General features: G+C 50.8%; 3 protein-coding genes across 5 annotated transcripts; 2 read left to right on the top strand and 1 right to left on the bottom strand.

The window, feature by feature from the left end:
* Positions 1-39: 39 nt before the first annotated feature.
* LOC112899245 (UPF0496 protein At3g19330-like) lies at positions 40-2,464 on the bottom strand. Of its 2 annotated transcripts, none has more exons than XM_025967642.1 (2): positions 933-2,464; positions 40-810 (listed from the first exon to the last, which is right to left on the bottom strand). In XM_025967642.1, the coding sequence occupies exon 1, from the start codon at positions 2,363-2,365 to the stop codon at positions 1,109-1,111; it is 1,257 nt and encodes a 418-aa protein (XP_025823427.1). In that variant the 5' UTR covers positions 2,366-2,464; the 3' UTR covers positions 40-810; positions 933-1,108. The 2 variants fall into 2 exon arrangements, with proteins under 2 accessions (XP_025823427.1, XP_025823428.1); XM_025967643.1 differs by having other exon boundaries at positions 40-364.
* Positions 2,465-3,009: 545 nt separating this feature from the next.
* LOC112899244 lies at positions 3,010-8,416 on the top strand. 2 transcript variants are annotated; one of them, XR_003230021.1, is made up of 11 exons: positions 3,011-3,379; positions 3,476-3,545; positions 3,631-3,755; positions 4,115-4,223; positions 4,294-4,357; positions 4,482-4,537; positions 5,560-5,667; positions 6,554-6,703; positions 7,092-7,262; positions 7,369-7,666; positions 7,795-8,416. XR_003230021.1 is itself a non-coding variant. In XM_025967641.1 (10 exons), the coding sequence occupies exons 1-10, from the start codon at positions 3,132-3,134 to the stop codon at positions 7,600-7,602; spliced, it is 1,335 nt and encodes a 444-aa protein (XP_025823426.1). In that variant the 5' UTR covers positions 3,010-3,131; the 3' UTR covers positions 7,603-7,700. The 2 variants fall into 2 exon arrangements, 1 of the variants encoding a protein (XP_025823426.1); XM_025967641.1 differs by lacking the exon at positions 7,795-8,416 and having other exon boundaries at positions 3,010-3,379; positions 7,369-7,700.
* A 2,725-nt stretch (positions 8,417-11,141) lies between these two features.
* On the top strand, positions 11,142-13,300 carry LOC112900140 (gametogenetin-like). Its single transcript, XM_025968904.1, has one exon. It carries the CDS (start codon positions 11,912-11,914, stop codon positions 13,019-13,021), a length of 1,110 nt encoding a protein of 369 aa, XP_025824689.1. The 5' UTR covers positions 11,142-11,911; the 3' UTR covers positions 13,022-13,300.
* Positions 13,301-17,657: the final 4,357 nt, after the last annotated feature.

Raw genomic sequence — 17,657 nt, 5'->3', positions numbered from 1 at the left:
AAATGTAGCAAGTTCTAAGCATCATGTAGAATGTACAAGAAAAGCAAATACAATGATTTACTTCGAATGCCGGCTACTATAATCGTGTAACAAAAATCTGCATCTAACCAAATATTTCCACCAAGGGTCACATTCAATACAGATAGGAGACAGATAGTATAGTAGTATTTCCGTGACCATTCCTTACAGGTAAAAATAAAATACATGAGATTGCAAAGAAAATTATCTGTATAAACTCTATCAAGTTGAAAAGCATAGAACCAAGTGCCTGGTAGAAAGAAAGAAAGAAAACCATAATAAAACAAATAAAGTTGCAAAAGGAAAATCTATCACTGAAGATTGACAAATCATAATTTGGTTTTCCCTGCAAGCAAGAAGATGCTTTCAAGTCAAGCAAATTGTTCAAGAACCATTTGATGAACCTTTATAGTTGAAAATTGAAACGATTTTTCAAGCATTATCCTTGCAAAGTTCCTTAATCAACTAAGCAACATGGGCTTTCCATACGAAACTTGGCATCCAATATCAATACTGCAAACAAGATAGTCTTATAAAAGAGAATTAAAAAAATTACAGCAAACATGATGATTGATGACGCTTTCAAGTTTCAAAACATCAATACAGATATAACAGCATGCCGAAGTTAAGTATCTGAAGGAACCTCTGAATAGCACCAGCAACACATTGCTTGCAACAAAACTGTCATGATGATACTTGCAAGCAATTGTCCAAATATTTGGTTCTTAGGAATCGGTGAACACTTTGAGTCTATCGGAAAGATAGCATCGTTACAATCCCACAATAATACTTCTGAAAGTAGAGAAGATGAAATTTGTAGAACTACAAAAAGGTCTAAACTATTAAAAAAATATGTCAAGCGGCTAATAATAATAATGCATCATACCTTTCTGAAATAAGAAATTTGTGCATACCTAGTGCAATAGATGAGGCCTTTGAGACATCAACTAATTCTTGAAGGCAGGTACTGTTGTAGACTCATTAAATCATAATAATGGTGACCCAGTGTCAGATCACTTGGAGTTAGATGAGGTCTTTGAGACATTGAGTTATTCTTGAAGGTATTGTGTTAGACTCATAAACTCAAGAGTCATGACGATGGAGACTCAGGATCAGACTGGGCATTCAGGTGGTGCACAAGAAGTAACCTGGCACGGTTGACGGCTGCAAAGTAGAGGCAGATGTGCTCCTCAAGGTCAGCAAGCTGCCGTAGCAGGCTGGGGTGATTCTTCCTGAGCTGCCGTACCACCTCCTCTATGGTGTGATGCTGCCCTCGCCCACAGTCCAGCCCAAGGCGGACAAGCATCTTGTCGCTCTCCACAGTGGCATGGAGCCTGCCCACCAGCCGCTCAATTGTGTCGACGTCATTGTTCAAGACGTAGGTGCCCCTGGCCGTGGCGTCCAGCCGGTCCATGTGCTTCTGCAGGCGTTTCATCGAAGTTGCCAGTGGACAGCAGGAGGAGCTGGATGCAGCACAAGCAGGGGCCGTCGCGAGCAGCGCCGTAAGGGCATGCGTCGCAAGCACGAGGCCCGCGATGGCAGCGCCGGTGGCGCAGGCGATGAGGCAGATGCCCGACCCGCGCTTGGCGCAGCGGAGCCAACGGCGCCTGCGCCGGACACTGAGGAGGCGAAGGTCAAGGTGGTTCTTGAGGCCAACGAAGCTTCGGCGCATGCCCTGGAACCCGGCCCCAGGCGCCGGGAACGGGTTGGGCATTTGGTCGAACAGGAGGAAGGCGTCGAACGCGCAGTCGCAGTGCGGCACGGCGAGCTGCGTCGAGTGCGGGATGAGCGCGAGGAGGTCGGTGATGGGACCGTACAGCGCCCCCGCGCGGCGGAGCGCCCTGCGGAGCGAGAGGCAGAGCAGCGACGCGTGGTGCGTGCTGCGGAAGTAGTCCGCCGCGAGGCGGGTGAGCTCCGTGTCGGGCGCGTCACCCAGCGCGCGCTCCACCACCGCTTCCTCCGGGCGGAGCACGCCGGCCAGGGTGATCCTGTCCAGCACCTCCTCCCCTCGCTCCTCCTCCTCGTCCTCGTCCTCGTCGCTGCCGCCGCCGCCTCCCACCTCCCGTCGCCCGTCCCCGTCTACGTGGATCTTATCCCAGATCTCCTGGTAGGACTCGGTGTGGATGGCGAGCCTGTACTCCTGGCTGAGATTGATGGTGGCCGCCGACCTGGGGGTGCTCCCCCGCCCCTCCGTTGCGCCCCCGCTCCGCCTCGCACCGCTGCTAGCAGCGGTGCTCGAGCTCGTGCTCGCATTCGCGCTGCTGGTGTTCCCGTCAGTGCTCGAGGAGCCCGCCTCCTCGCCTCCCTCCGTGCCGGCGCCGGCGCCGCGCCGCTCCCGCGGTCGCATCGCCCGTCCGCGTCCAGTCGCCCGCTCTACGCGGCCGGTGAGCAGCAACCTCAAGCGGCAGGCGTGGAAGCAAAGTTATACGAGCCCGGCGGGGTGGGGTGCTGGTGTGCGGCGTAAGCCAACGGCCATCCCCCACCAACGGGCACGAAGCAGAAGGCACTTCTGGGACTTCTGATTGACCCGTCCGACGACGAGTCGGGTCGCTTATGTGGACAGATCTGACGGCCACGCGCCGGGGTGGGGCGGCATCGTGCGGCTCTCGGGCAGCGTCGGTCGTTACCAGGCGGGCTCGCAGCTCGCCGCACGCGCTCGGCTCCGAGTAAGGCCTCGTTCGTTTGTTACGGATTGAAATAGGTCCAGAAATTATTCCGGGACAGGAATGAGTGAACCCAAGGTGTTCACTTGATCCGGTTGTTTCCGTTCCTGACCTTAAGAGGTGGGGAACAAATTCGGATCTCGGAGCATAAGAAATGAGCTGGATTCAAACCAGACCAGATCAATCCGTCCGGAACATAGCCTCAACCGAACGGCCATTTTGCTATGGGCCGGATTCAAAACCGGGTGAGATCAATCCGTCCGGAACGGACCTCGTTCCGGGCCATTCCGGAGGAAACGAACGGGGCCTAATTCGGGCGGGCGCGCGTGTGCCGCGTGACAGCCGCACTCCGCAGTCGGCACTCTAGCTAGTAGTTGAAGCGGAGACGCAACGAGGAAAATCCGTACGGCTACAGAGCAGCGGCAGGAGTGGGGGGCGGGCGCGGGAGAGATGATAAGGATGGCGGCGGCGTCTCCGCCGCCCGCGTCCGCCGTGCCGGTGCGCGGGGGCGGCGGCGCGGCGGCCTCGTCGTCCGCGCGCCTCTTCGCGGGGTCCCGGAGTAGCGTCGCGGCGTGGATTGGGAGGGGGAGGAGGAGGCGGTGCGCCATCTCGTGCTCCTCGTCGCAGGACGGAGATGGGCCGCGCCCCGCCGCGGCGCCTTCCGACGGGTCGATACAGCTCTACTCCCAGATCGAGAGGTAGGCGGCGGGCGATCCCGTGGTCCCCTTTTATTCGTCTGGCACCTCGCGCCCGCTCTCAGTTTTAACCTCTCGCTGTTGGGGGACGGAGCGCAGGGTGATCACGGAGGCGGCGAGGCAGTCCGGCGAGGGCTGGGGCTCGACCGGAGATTGGACCGAAGTCGAGGTGCGTTTCTGTGGCTCCCGCCTGTACTGCGCTTCCATTCTGTGTCTGTCCCGATCGTGTTGATTACTTCTGATTTTTACGCTAGGGAGCATGGGTGCTGAGACCCAAGTCCTCGGAGCCCTCGTTTGTTGTCCACTTCGTTGGAGGGATATTTGTCGGAGCCGCGCCCCAGATCACATACCGTTTCTTCCTCGAGCGGCTCGCGGACAGGTATGTTTAAAAAGTGTCTAACCTTTCCTATGGGCCATGTAATTATTTTCTGATGAATGAGCTTCGTGGTCGAGTTTTGTATTCGTCCCATTCTGTGTTTTGAGTTTATTTTGTCAGACAAGGCATTGCCACATGACTGTCCTGAAATGAAGGCCTTTAAAGCATGACCGCTGACCTAATTTGTTCATGTGAGCTTTAATGAGTACACTTGTTCATTTATGGGGAAAAAACAAATATAGAGATATGGTAATCTTATAAGGCAGTTAACTCTGTCATTATGATTTTTGGGTATAGCTAAACTTTTCCTAGGATTCCTACTCCCAGTGCACAAATGCTAACCTGTATATTATGGAATCTAGGGGAGCTTTGGTGATTGCCACGCCGTATGCGAGTGGCTTCGATCATTTCTTCATTGCTGATGAAGTTCAGTTTAAGTTTGACAGGTGCTTGAGAAACTTGGACGAGCCTGTAAGTAGAACTATTTGACTAGTAACTCAGGTTCTTGTCCATTTTACTAATTATATGAAATTTAACACAGGTAAATGATCTTCCCACTTTTGGTGTTGGACATTCCTTGGGATCTGTTATCCACATGCTGATTGGTAAGAGTTTACCATGCATTGAATTTCAGTTATGTTTATGAAGTACCTTTTTTTGTCCTTTGAAATTATTTTTCTTGCTATTGTTCAGTCAATTATACATTATATTGTTTATGACATATTCCAGGATCAAGATATGCTGTGCAGCGAAGTGGAAATGTATTGATGTCATTTAACAACAAGGTATGTCTTGCATCTCTCCCCTCCTATCTCCTTTTTAGAGAAAGGCTATCCTGCCTTTTTTTGCTTAGGACTCTGCTTAGAAAGGAAACGAAAGAACTCAAAAGTAGTTTAACAATCAGTACCAAGTTTTCTCTACTATTAAGAGGATATAATTCTCCCGAGCTCAAAAGATGATCACACCAGGTCTTCTTGTGATTGCTCTCTTGGTAGCTTCACAAACTCATCCGTCAAAAATTTCACCTTCATCATCTGCTTGTCAGGTCACCCTTGATCTACTGCTTTGAGAAGCACGTGCTGTTTCTGCAGTGATGAAAGAATTTTGTAGAGTATGAATGAGAGAACAGTTTCTCTATCATTATTTTATTTCGACTAGTCCACAAAAACCAGGTCATCACCACAAACACAAACGGTTTGAAGTCAGAGCATACCCCGAAAGGCATCCCAAGACTCGAAGACCTGATGTGATCATCCACGTGTGGGTCAGGTTATTGCTTCTTTTGAGCTGCATGTATCGTTGCAAATGTGACTTTTGTTCTAGACTTCTAGTCCTCCGTCCCAATATATATACATAAGCTCAGAATTAGTGCTTGAAATAAGGATTGGAGTTTAGGGCATCAAGCACTATTTCTAGAGTTATTGGTTTCCTGCAGTACTTTGGATGTGTGGATGAGAGGACCACATATTCCAGATGTTTTTGATTCACAAGCTGATATATTTCTTCCTATCTCAAATTCGCATGCATCATGGGATGCAAATGCCAAAGCCAAGTGAGAATTTTGATTCCTTCCTTCATAAAACAGATCCATCAGTTTTAACATGTGATAAGGATCTTTGAATGTGACTTTGCAAATATTAGTTTTATGAACCATATATGCCTTTATAAGATGGCATTAGCACCCTCTCGTTTTTTCTACTCAGAGAAGGTTTTGTTCAAGTTTTTTGTTCTTCTTTTCAAGTTGCCTGTTCCAGAAAAATTTGCCTCTGGACAACTACAAGTAGTTTTGATATTTTTCTTCTTGCAGGAGGCAAGCTCTGCCATCCCACTATTTTCACCTGTAATTGTTCCCATGGCACAGAGTTTTGGCCCAATTTTGTCCCAGCTGACATCATATCCAACAGTCCGTTTTGGGGTACTATCTGTTTCTGTTACTTTGGTGTCAAAACTGTTGCTTGAAATGTCTAACATGTTATGCACAGGTTACTTTTTTATGTTTACAACGTCAGTGTTCACCTAGGTATTTCCTTCCTTGTTTTGAAGCCTTATTTACTATAGACGTCTCATGTGCAGAAATTTTAGGGGTCGTCCCGACTAACAGAAATGTAGCTTGAACCATTTTTTGTATTAACTAGAATATCCTATTTGTGTAGCTTTACTTACTACCACAAAACTACTAGAATATTCAATTTTAGTTCCGTAGGCCTCTCTGTATCATAATTGTGACTTTTAAACATTGGAATTGCATGGCTTTTTTTTTGAAAAATAATTGGAAGATTGCATTCAGCTGTTTTTGTGTTGTTACACTCAATGGTATGATGACTTGATATACATTTTCTTTAGGGCTTATAGGGCTTATCTTTTTTACTTTTCTTGTTGCGAAAATCCTTTTCATTTACTTTTCTTACAGGGAAAGTTGAGGATTTGCTACTCATAAGAATGTCAATTGAGGTGCCACATGTTCTATTGAAATTGAGAATTTGTCACTCTTCCTATAGCTCACCTTATGATTTGCCATTTTGACCCTTTTATCCCATTTCCTGCTTTGATGTTTTCCATTAGCTACATTACTGAGAAGTACCAAACTCAATATGGAAGAAAATACCTGAGTTTGATCAGTTAACAATGACTGAAGGATGTGAAATTATGAATGACCATAGATTGTTCTATTTATTTTGCTTGAATATTTCAAACTCATAAAATTTATTGCTCTGTCCCGTGAAAAGTAGCTGGGTGCATATATATTTCCTACTTGAAACTATCAATCCACGTAGCTTAGTAGCTTATATTCTGCATAACAGGCAGAAGCAGCCATTAAGCAGCTTGAGAATTTAAGCCCTCCTGTTGTTAAGCAACTTCTACCTTTACTTCAACAACTTCCTCCATTGTATATGGACTTAGTAAAAGGGCGGGAGGACTTCATTCCAAAACCAGAAGAGACACGTCGCCTGGTATGTTAGTGCTATTCTTTTAGTATTAATATATATATATATATATATATATATATATATATGTATGTTACCTCCCATTGAGAATTGGTAACAATTATTGTAGTTGTGTGTTCTCTAAACTTACCTTGAGTCAATTAATTCACAGAGATAAAACTATGAACGTATTTTTAAATTGTCTCTGGTGTTGTACGGTGCTGGATACATTTCTGCCAATACCTATTTATTTGTGATTATCAGAATTTTCAGTTCAAAATTTCAGTTTATAACCAATCTTAGGATTGTCGTCAGTTTATGTTTCAATCTGTTCATGCTTAATAACCAAGATTTTTGTGTGGGCCATTTTATTTCTATGCATGCTGCCTTACTGGCACATCACAATTTTCCACAGATAAAATCCTACTACGGAATTTCTCGGAACCTCTTAATAAAGTTCAAAGATGATCAAATTGATGAAACCTCTATCCTTGCACAAGTACTAAGCTCTGAAGCAGCCATTAGCTCGTTGCTTGATATGTCGATTCGATCACTTCCTGGGGATCATGGTCTGCCATTGCAGCAGGTACTGTTTTCCTTTTCAGCCTTCCATGTTTTGGAGTTACTGCAAAGCCATTGCTGGAACAGAGATTTTATAATTCTGGTAAAGTAATTATATTTTGTTTCTTCAGGTGCTTCCTGATGTTCCACCAGCAATGGCTGATGCAGTGAACCGCGGAGGTGAACTTCTGGCAAATCTGACTGCAGGCACACCGTGGGAGGCTGTTGCTAAGGAGGTTGGTACCACTTTGGGTACTGACTCAGGCATTCTACGGGCACAGATCTCAAAGGATGTTGAGACACTTGTTGATGTAATTGCTTCATGGATATCTTCAAATTCTGGTCCAAGACTACTTCGTCCATGATCACCTATTTTGCGTACAGAAATGTCAATAACACTGAAGAGCATCAAGTTTTTATTGATAAACTGTGAGTAATAAAAAAATAGATTGTACTTCAGTGCGATATGTTAGTACTTTAGATCCATGTTGTAGTTCAAAAAAATGAAGATGTTGTGTATTTAGATGGAGTATTTTCTAACTTAGTTATTTTTGTAGAAATAAGGTGATAGATTCTTGCTATGGTAAAACTGCTCACTTGTACAAAGGGGTCCTGGCAATTCAATAAGGATCTGATTGGAACTAGGAACAGTCCTTCAATGGCCGGATGACACGGGTAGAAGGTGGGTCGATGGTATGGCAAGAGTCAGCAACTGCTGAGGCCAACTCGAACTGACGAGGCGGTTGCTTGGTGTCTGAACGCCTAGCCTCACAGCATGCAACCTAATCACGGTGATTGGCTACTGTACCTTAGGAGTTAGGCTGATCTTTGAAACACAATGTTTGCTTCTATCATGTTTTTTTTTTCAAATGATCCTTTTGTAGCAATGGAAAGTGTATGCTTCTGTACTGAAGGTACACTGGTTGAGTTGCATATTGTTGTCCGTCTTATATTTTTTTAGCACGCGTGATCTGTTAGCTGATGATCTGAGACATTGGTAATAGAGCATTATGCTATCTCAGCGGGGAAAGGAAGGGTGCATGGCTCTGGCAGTAGGAGCTTTGGTGGGCAAGTCATTTTAACCCATTGGCAAAGGCAAGATTTCTTCCCTCAGATTATTTTTTCTGTAATCAATAATGGATTATTGTTAAATACTTAAAAGGTGCTTACATAAAGTTAGAATATTTCTCCTCGCTGATCAAAACGCCTGGCTTGTAGTCGACATCCTAGATGCCCTCTGCTCATGTGTAGCTTATTTGTTGGACATTGGTCTACCTCCTATTTGGAGTTTGTGAACATGCTAAGTTGTTGAATCTAGGATGTGCACAGTCTCCATATAGGAGGTAGACATAGAATTGTCTTCCAGCATCTTTTTGCGATTCCACTAGTATATGTGTCATCCCTGAAAGACTTCCTTCAATCTAAAGAAAATTAGTCATTTAATTTTTTGCATACATGATTACATCAAATGTCTCGATAAGTACTAAATAAACAATTGAAAATGCTACATTTAGTACTTGCTGTCTAGGCAATGCTAAAGTTGGTACCTGCAAGTCCATGGTTTGCAAAACTTAATTTGGGTAACAGACGGAAGTGACATCTTTATTTGCATTAGAGTTGACCAATTTGCTTGTTGGTTTATTGTCCACCAGAAAGCAAAATGGGTATCTGTCTTGTGGTCAGGCTCTGCAGCAGAATGCTTTCACATATCTGCTCCCGTGGGTTGGGGTGTTACCAGGCAACCACACTGAAAATGCACCTCTAAAACTGCATAAAAAATTCCAACCGCACTTTTAGAGGTGCATATCATGAGTGGTAGCACGGTAGCCCCCAGACACAACAGTTTGTGCCTGCCAATGAATAGAAAAGTAAACCGTACGTGCACTTAGTTTTCTTAGTTTATTTGTGTTGAACATTTATAATATATTGTGCGCAATTAGTTTTCTTAGTTTATTTGTGTTGAACATATATAATATATTGTGTCTAACTGCTACTTTAGAGTTAGATTTAGGACTTGGAACTTCCTTTGCCTTTTACTCCATCTTGTCCCTTTTTCACCAAGACTCCCGTTTGAACTATGGTATAATTTCTTTGCGTCATCTGCTGGCTGTGTTCCTAGCCATTTTGTGAGTTGGTTTATTTGCTGCTGTTTGTGATCCAGCGTACTTGCTGCTTCCGTTCTTGTTAGGTACTTGCGGAGCCGCTATGTTGCTCATATCGCATGTCAAGTTTTTTTTTTATATAAAAAAAGAGAGGCATGCCAGGTTCATCTGCATCTTGAATGGTGCCATTCAAACCTGGTTCGAATCTAATGTTTTTAGAAGTCCGCTCTCTTCATCAGGCGGTATACATACTAGTTGATAATGTAGGGTTCATAAGAGATCATCTTTGAAAGTGAAGCTGGCCGATACGTATTTTTTAGGCAGCAATGTTCTCAGTTTTGAATTTTCGCTTGGAGTTGGCGTTCCTTTACGAATTTCACTGTGGGGACAAAATCCAATACGAGGCTTGAGAAACGAGGGTCTGGGTGCTCTCTCTAGTACCTGGTGTCAGAAGAACACTGACCGCTAGTCCACAACGTTCAACTCCACCTCCAGTGTGTTCTGTCCGGTTAAAACCATCAAGCCACATCGAATGCTTTGCGTATTGAGAGTGAGTGGCGGTGAACCTGAATTGCTGATGACTGGGGTCCTGGTGCTTACTTTTATGCAAGTGTCACCTGGAACCGAGGCCGTGCATGCAAATGCAAGATCTCTGCGTGCCAGTATTGAAAGCGCACGCACAGCCGGCACAAGCATGCGATGCCCAGATGCCCTGGCCTGCGGTCCGGGCGTCTGGGGAGTATAATGGCTGTCGCACAGTTTCGCAGCAGCAGCCAACACCCCAACACGCAGGAAAGCGAAGGAGTGGAGGACTGCCTGCCACTGGAGCCGATACCGATGAACACGGAAGGCCTCAGATTTTCTTTTTGTAGCATCGGCAACGGGACTGTCGAACTGACGGTGATGCGCGCCTTCCATTCGAGGCGAGGGTCTCTGGGACGAGCAGAGCAGGAGCCTAGGAGGTTCGCCCGGCGGACCCATGTGAGTGTACATGCTACCTACCTTCCTTCCATCCATTCTCCCCGCAGATCAAATCAAAGCGGCACGAAAATGCCAGGGTCACCCGGGAGTCGCGTCCGGGATCCGTCCAAGGCCGGGGCACGCTGGGCGGGCGTTGCCACTTCACATCGGCTGGTTGGTTGGTCGATGCGCCACCCTGGATCGCGCTACTAGCTACAGATTCGCTTGTGTTCCTTGCTGTAGTACGTTTGACCATGCAAGGAGCGAGGGAGATTACAGTTAGGACACGATCGCGTCCCCTGGCCCGGCGGACAGGCCAGCGCCGCTCGCCGCTGTCACGGCTCGTGGCAGATTTTCGCATCCTTCCACGGCGGAGATCAACCACTGTTTGTTTAACTTTGGGCGGTGTGCACCGGCATGTATTACCAGACTACTAGTCTGTGGTCTATGATGTCGCGAGATTAATGGGGGATGCGAGTGAAAACTGCCGCGCTAGCAGGCTCGTGGCGGCACATGCGGCAGCGGAGGGGAGGGCCGGAGGAGGCCGCAGATCGGCGTCGGCTCCGACCACCACGCATGTGGCCGCTGTGGAGTCGATCAGAGGACGCAGAGTACATGACATGTCCGGCCGCGCCTGTTGCAGTTCGGCGAACGGTGAGGGAACGCAACAGCCGCCGTTTTGGATCATCCGTTCCTCCACGGCCCCGCGCGCTTGTGCTGTGCGCGTCACCATGGATCAGTCGGTGGCGCACAGTGCACGTATCCGAACGGTGGAAGTGCTAAACTTTCGCTAGTCCATCCTAAACCTACACCCTAGCGGCAGTGCGGCATGTGCGCATCCTACAAGGAGCTCCTACAGAAGTCGAATCACATCCCGTCCAGAGATTGTTGTACCGCGAACGGAACTTTTATTCCAGATAAACTGACAAGATTTCAGCAATTTTGTTGGCATGAATGAAAAGCATCCATGCATTTGACCGTCATCCATCCCAAAACCCTAGAAGCCAATGGTTACCGCCCAAGCGTGCGATGGGCAACGGTAATTTCCGGTCTCCGGACGTGGTGTGCAGGGGATCCGTTGCCATCAACGCCTGCTGCTGCCGGGTGCAGGGAGATGCGTGCGCCCCCACCCCCACGTGCCCCCGCCTGGTGGCGGAGCCTCGTCACGGCCCCCAGACTGTCCGCGACGAGCCGGGACAAAAAGAAACAGGCGGAAGTGGCGCCTAAAATAAGGCGCAGGCGCGCGAGCGGAGCACAAGAGCGCACCACGCCACCCCCGCTCTGCCCGCCTGCCTGCCTGCCTGCCGCTCGCTGCCCTCCGCATCCGCTTGTGCGCCCGTGCCGCTGCCGCGCACCGGCTCCATTCCCGATCTCCCTGCCCCCCTTCCCTCCCGCTCGTCTCCACGCTCGCGGAAGCAGATCAGGGTGAGGAGGAGCTGAGGCGCCTGAGCTCCGGCAAAGGATCGTTTTGCCTGCCGCTCAGGAGGAGCTCGCTCGCCGAGCAAGCGGCGGCGGTGATGTGGAGTGTCCTCGCCGCGTAGCCAAGATCCGTTCCAGCAGCGCGGAGCTCGGCGGGACCGAGGGCGGTTGAGGAAGGCGAGCGGGTTCAAGAATGGAGGAGAAAGCGGCTGACGCGACGGCGGCGGCGGAGGCAGTAGTGGCGGTGGCGGATCAGGATGGCACGGTGTACTGCAGCGAGCACCCCTACCCTCCCGGCGCGACGGCGGCCGCCGGGGCGGGCGCCGGCGGCATCTGCGCCTTCTGCCTGCAGGAGAAGCTCGGCATGCTGGTGTCCTCGTCCAAGTCCAGCCCTTTCCACCCGCCGCCGCCGCCGGCCTCCGCGTCGGCCTCCTCGACGCCGCCGCCATCCAACCGCGCCTCCTCGGAGGCGCCGCTGCCGCTCTACCCCCCGGCGGCGGCCTCGCGCAAGGTGATGCCCGCGCAGGGCGCGGGCGCTGGGCTCAAGCGGAGCAAGTCGGTCGCGCCGCGCCCGGAGGAGCCGCTGCCGCCGCCCGCCCCGTCCGCGATCACCGCGGACAGCCCGCGCAAGAAGAGCTTCTGGTCCTTCCTCCACCTGTCCTCGTCGTCCGGGAGCCACAAGAGCGCGTCCTCGGCCGCCTCCTCGGCCAACGGCGGCGGCGGCGGCGCCGCGGTGGCGAGGAGGAACTCCGTGTCCGTGGCGTCGGCGTCGTCGGCGGCGCTCGGGGCCCGGCTGGAGGCGATCGTGGAGCCCGAGAGCCCGGGCCGCCGGAGCGAGGGGTCCTCGTCGTCGTCGTTCGGGCGGAAGGTGGCGCGGTCGCGCTCCGTGGGCTGCGGCAGCCGCAGCTTCTCGGGGGACTTCCTGGAGCGCCTCTCCACCGGCTTCGGCGACTGCGCGCTCCGGCGCGTCGAGTCCCACCGCGAGCCCAAGCCCAAGGCCGCGGGCGCGCTGGGCCACCTGGGCGGCGCGCACGGCGACGACGAGCACGACCAGCACCACCGCATCAAGTGCGCGGGCTTCTTTGGCGGCGGCCTGGGCGCCGCGCCGCCTCCGTCGTCCTCCTACTGGCTCTCCGCGCCCGACGGCGGGACCGGCAGCACGGGCAGCGGCGGGAGCACGAGGGGCAACGGAACGCGGAGCCACCGGAGCTGGGCGTGGGCGCTGGCGAGCCCCATGAGGGCGCTGAGGCCGACCAGCTCCTCATCCAGCAAGAGCATCATGGCCGCGCCGACAGCCGCGTAGACGACGCGCGCCGAGCCGGAGCTTCACCGATCGGTTGCCGCCGCGTGACCGATCGACGGCCGGTGAACCATACTACTACTCCTACATAAGTTTCTCCATCTCTCTCGGTGTTCTTGTGTGATCCAAGTCTTAAGATTTTAAGAAGAACCTGGTCCTAGGTCGATATGTTACCGTGGATCTAGACTATAGAAGCCGCCTTTACATTTGGGACTGCCGTCAGTTGGCCAAGAAAACTGTGGAATTTGTCATCTGTTTTAATCCCTATTTGTGTTGGCAATTCATCGTCTGTTCTGTACCGCTCTTACTCGATCTGATCTGAATCCTCTCTGGAAACCCATCGTTCTTGACACTGTTAGGGGATGTCATTTCCGATCCGGTGGATTGGACGGGGCATGTGGCGATCGCGAAAGATTTGACGTGCACCATTCGTTCCGGTGTCGCATTGGACACAGTAATCGCGACAGTGCGAGCAACTGTAGCCAGCAGCCCAGGAATTTTACTGGTGGTGGTGGCGGCAGTAAAAACAGGGAGAGGGAAGGCAAGCATCCTGTCAGGCCCGAGCTGCCGCCGTACTCCGGCAACGTGCGGTACGGCGGCCATGTGGATGTGGCTCTGGCGCTCTGCCGTGGCCTGACCTGCGCTGCTGGGGCTGCGTACGCATGGAGACGGAGAGGGTGACCACCCGTCTTTTCCTCTGCCGCGCCCTGCAGCGCTGCTGCGTGCTGCCCACCCACGCACGCCCTCGTCCGGCATGTCCCATAGCGGCGTAGCCCCTCTGCGCGCGGCGCAGCAGCCAGCCGCCGGCCCGGCCGCGCCGACGCGCCTGCGCTGCCGCTGCGGGTTCACGGCATCACGGGTCTCGCCTCGCCACGGCACGCGCCGGGTGGTGCGCCCGCCCGCGCGTCGATATCGCGAGCCCGTGTGCGCGGCCTGGCCCCGGCCAGCGCCCAGAGCTTCCATGTGCTGCCTGCCGTCCTCTTCTACGTGCGGGTGCGGCGGCGGCGCAGCGCAAAAGCCACTATTCATGTATTCGTTCGAGTGATCCGAGTGCTGGGCTGCTGGCCGAGAATGGCTTCCATTCCCTGGGTGCTCTGCTCTCTGTATCTCCTCGAGCCGCGCGCGGTATGATTGGTGGTGACGCCGCGGTATGGCGCGGGTACGTGCGCACGCCGCCGTCCCGGAGGCGTGGTCAGGTGCTTCCGGTGTGGCTCTCCACTCTCCAGTCCCAGATGCGTGGGTCTCGGCCTCCGCCTCCGGACATGCACATCGGCGCGCGATCGTGATAGGCAAAGCCTACCGCCACCGGCGATCACTACCAAGCTGGCCGCCCGTGGCCGCGCGCGGCACACCTCGTCGCGTCGGCCCGCCTGACTGCCCGCGCCTCTCCCGGCCGGATCCCTCGCCGCCCGCTCGAATAACGGGAACGCGCCTCGATCGCCTGGGCGCGCGCGGTCACGTGACGCGCGCCGCGCGCCCCATCCGGGTGTGCCCAGGCCGGGCTCCATGCATGTGCACGTCCAATCATGCGCGCGCCTGGCCGACGCGTCGCTGCCGTGGCGCACGCGGGGTGGGCGAGTCGACTTCGACTCGAGGTCGCCGAGCGAATCATGCGGTTCTCCGTCAGCAGAGCAATGTGCACGAAATGCATCCACCGGCACAAGGTAGCTAGGTAGGTGTAGGTGTAGGTGCGTGGAACTCGACGAGTGGTGTACAAGAGTGCTCACAGTGTCACGGTACACGCTCGAACAAAGGGCACGCACTTAGGCAAGTCACCTGCAATGATGCTGCTCAAGATCACCTACGAATCGGCACTCACCAAGTCACCAGAGGCTCCACTCATCAAGCTGGGGGGTTTGCTCACGCGTAGCTGTCACGTACAGAGCGACCTTGCATGCGTGCATCGGATCGGGCTACAAACTGTCGTCGTCAATGTTGATACTTCCTGTTCTGCGAGCCTGCGACGGGAATCACGGGTGGAGCCTTTGAGGGAGGGGCGGCAGCCATGCACCTCGCCGCTGGGCGCTGGCTCAGCTTGATAAGATCTAACTCATGCATGCATGCGCGCCGACATGGACAGGCAGACAGCACGGCGATGTACGTGTACTGTACTGCTCGGCGGGCGACCTGTCCAGTCCGGCGATCCTCATCCGATCCCGTCCAAATTGGCCGGGAATGCGGAACGATCCACGGAGGTCACCCCGGCCTGGAACGAATCCAAGCCTACAGGAGAATGCGTCTTTGGTGAAGCCCGGTCGGGCTTCTTCCCCGGCCTAACCCCCGCGTCACCCCCTCCCTTGACCCTGGCACACCTGCGACCGTGTGGATTAAACCCTCGCCTCCACGAATGAGCGAGGAGGCGCTCTCCCCGCCGGCGGCGCGATCCAGAGGCGACTACCACGAGCCTGCCCGACGACCTCTCCACCGGCCGTTGCCTACTCCGGTGGCAACCTTCTCGCCGGTAATCGTCGCTCACTTCCTTCCCCTTTCCTCCCCATATCTATGGTTTCTTGGATCCGGTTCTTTATTCGCGGGTACTCGGCGCCTCCGCTGGAGGCGTTGGCGGCCTCGGCCATAGCGCTGGATGGGTAGGCCATGGTGTTGCAGGAGCTCGTGCCGTCGTGCGGCATCGCAGATTCCCCTCCGGTTGGACATCCTGCTGATTGTGGCGCGGCCGCGTGAGGAGTGTTCGTTGAATTGAAGTGCTTGCGAGTCTAGGTGAGAGGTTGCGTTAATGTGGTGGATTAGATTGCGCGAGCGATTGTGTTTTGTCCATGTTTCCTATGTTTTTGCTTACACACAGATAGAGCACTAGCCATTATCAGGGCAAGTACTTTCATAGATCATCTTATGCAAATCTACGTATGCAAATCTACGTAGAACTTCTGATTAAGTGGCGAAGAGAGATGGAGGAGAGAGAAAAGATGGTTGTTTCGCAAGACAACCACCTCATAAGCTAAAATTTAGGATCATGAGATCATTTTTCACCATTGTACGAGTTGTTATTACCATGCAACTCATAATATTTTCTTTTCCTATGCACAGATTATGGAATTATATATTTACTATAAGACAAAATAATTGTATGTAGTCTCTGTTACATCGTCTTAAGATAACGTGGCAATACATGAGACTGTCTATTAGACTAGACCAATGTACCTGCGCTTAGCCCGTTAACATGAGGATACAGACATGCAGGGTACATGTAGTTAATCCTTCTATCCGTTTTTGGAAGGTTGTTTGTGATTTAATCATGTCTGGTGTGCGCTGATTATGCACGTCTTATGCTGGTGTCACTGAGTCACTTGTTAGTGTTAGTAGCAATGACTGTTGATTTGGTGGCTATTCCGTGCTCCTTTTTTGAGTCATCAGGCCTTTGTGCTTGTAATTTGTCTGCAGGGAGATCCCCAATTTTGCAATGTCACCATGTCTATAGACTACTAGCTAGTAGTTCTCTGTTCAACGTGGTATCAACTGAGATCACTAAACATGAAGTGGCTATGCTCCTGCTCATGTCATCGAAAGAGCTGTTGTTTACAATTAGGTTGCTAGTCATTTTGGTTGGCTACAGATGACTAATGTCTAGGTGATCAAACTATTAGAATCTGCAGATAATATTAACTTTACTTGCTAGTTTTAGCTTGGGTTATGCAAAGCAACTGGGGCGTAGTATGCAATAGCAGTGCAGTTGCCATGGAAATACCCAACTGTACAACTACAATATTAGCTCCAAGCAGTAGCTATGCAGTTGCCATTGAAATAGAATTGTTTGTGGCAACTTATTACTGCACGTTTTTTTACCTGTCCAACTACTATTGACGTATCTAAACTTTAAACTCAAGTAGAACTATTACTACTTGAAATAATTCTGATAAGACACAGTACTGTAAAAAATGGATAGCGACCTTTTGGCAGAGATCATTGCTTGCCAAAAACATCTTTTGTATTCTAAATTTTTGTTGTGTTGTTTATTTTGTATTTTCCATATGATATTGCTGAATATACTTCTTTAATTTGGTTCATTTACTACAGATTTCCCGAGTTTGAAGCATAGAATTTTGACGCAAGGATGACATATATCATGGGGCTTATGTGAGGTTTATCGACAAGTACATTGCAGTGAATGCTAATCATGAACTGCACCAGTTCTTTTCCCTTTTACTTTCTATCTTTCCGTTTGGAAGCTCCTGTTAAGTTAACATGATCCACTCCGAATCGTGCAATGCTCCATTTCATTTGTTACTGACATATGTGGTATATCGAATTTTCTTGGCTGTGCCTGATTTTCATGTGTAAAGATTTAACTGAAAAATTTTCATTTCGGAGTTTCTGACTGTTGGTTAGATACAATTCAGATCAGATTCACCAGTTATAGTCTCCTGGTAAATTATACTCAAGGCCTGTGTAATGGATGGACTGATCACTGGATACTGGTGGCCAGTAGGGTCAAACTTCAGTTCTGCCTTCGTTACAATTTGTGTTCTGGTAGAAGCTGCATCCGTTGCTACCTTTTACATTAACAGCCGTAGTTTTTTTTTTCTTTTTTGCTTTTGGTGCCGGACATCCTAGATGTTATACCTAGGCAAAAGCGAACACATATTTTAAGGGAGGAATTAGGGGGAAGCTAGGATTCATTCCC

The sequence above is a fragment of the Panicum hallii genome, chromosome 7 (genome assembly GCF_002211085.1).
Source record: "Panicum hallii strain FIL2 chromosome 7, PHallii_v3.1, whole genome shotgun sequence".
NCBI lineage: Eukaryota > Viridiplantae > Streptophyta > Magnoliopsida > Poales > Poaceae > Panicum > Panicum hallii.
This window is presented reverse-complemented; position numbering and strand designations above follow the sequence as displayed.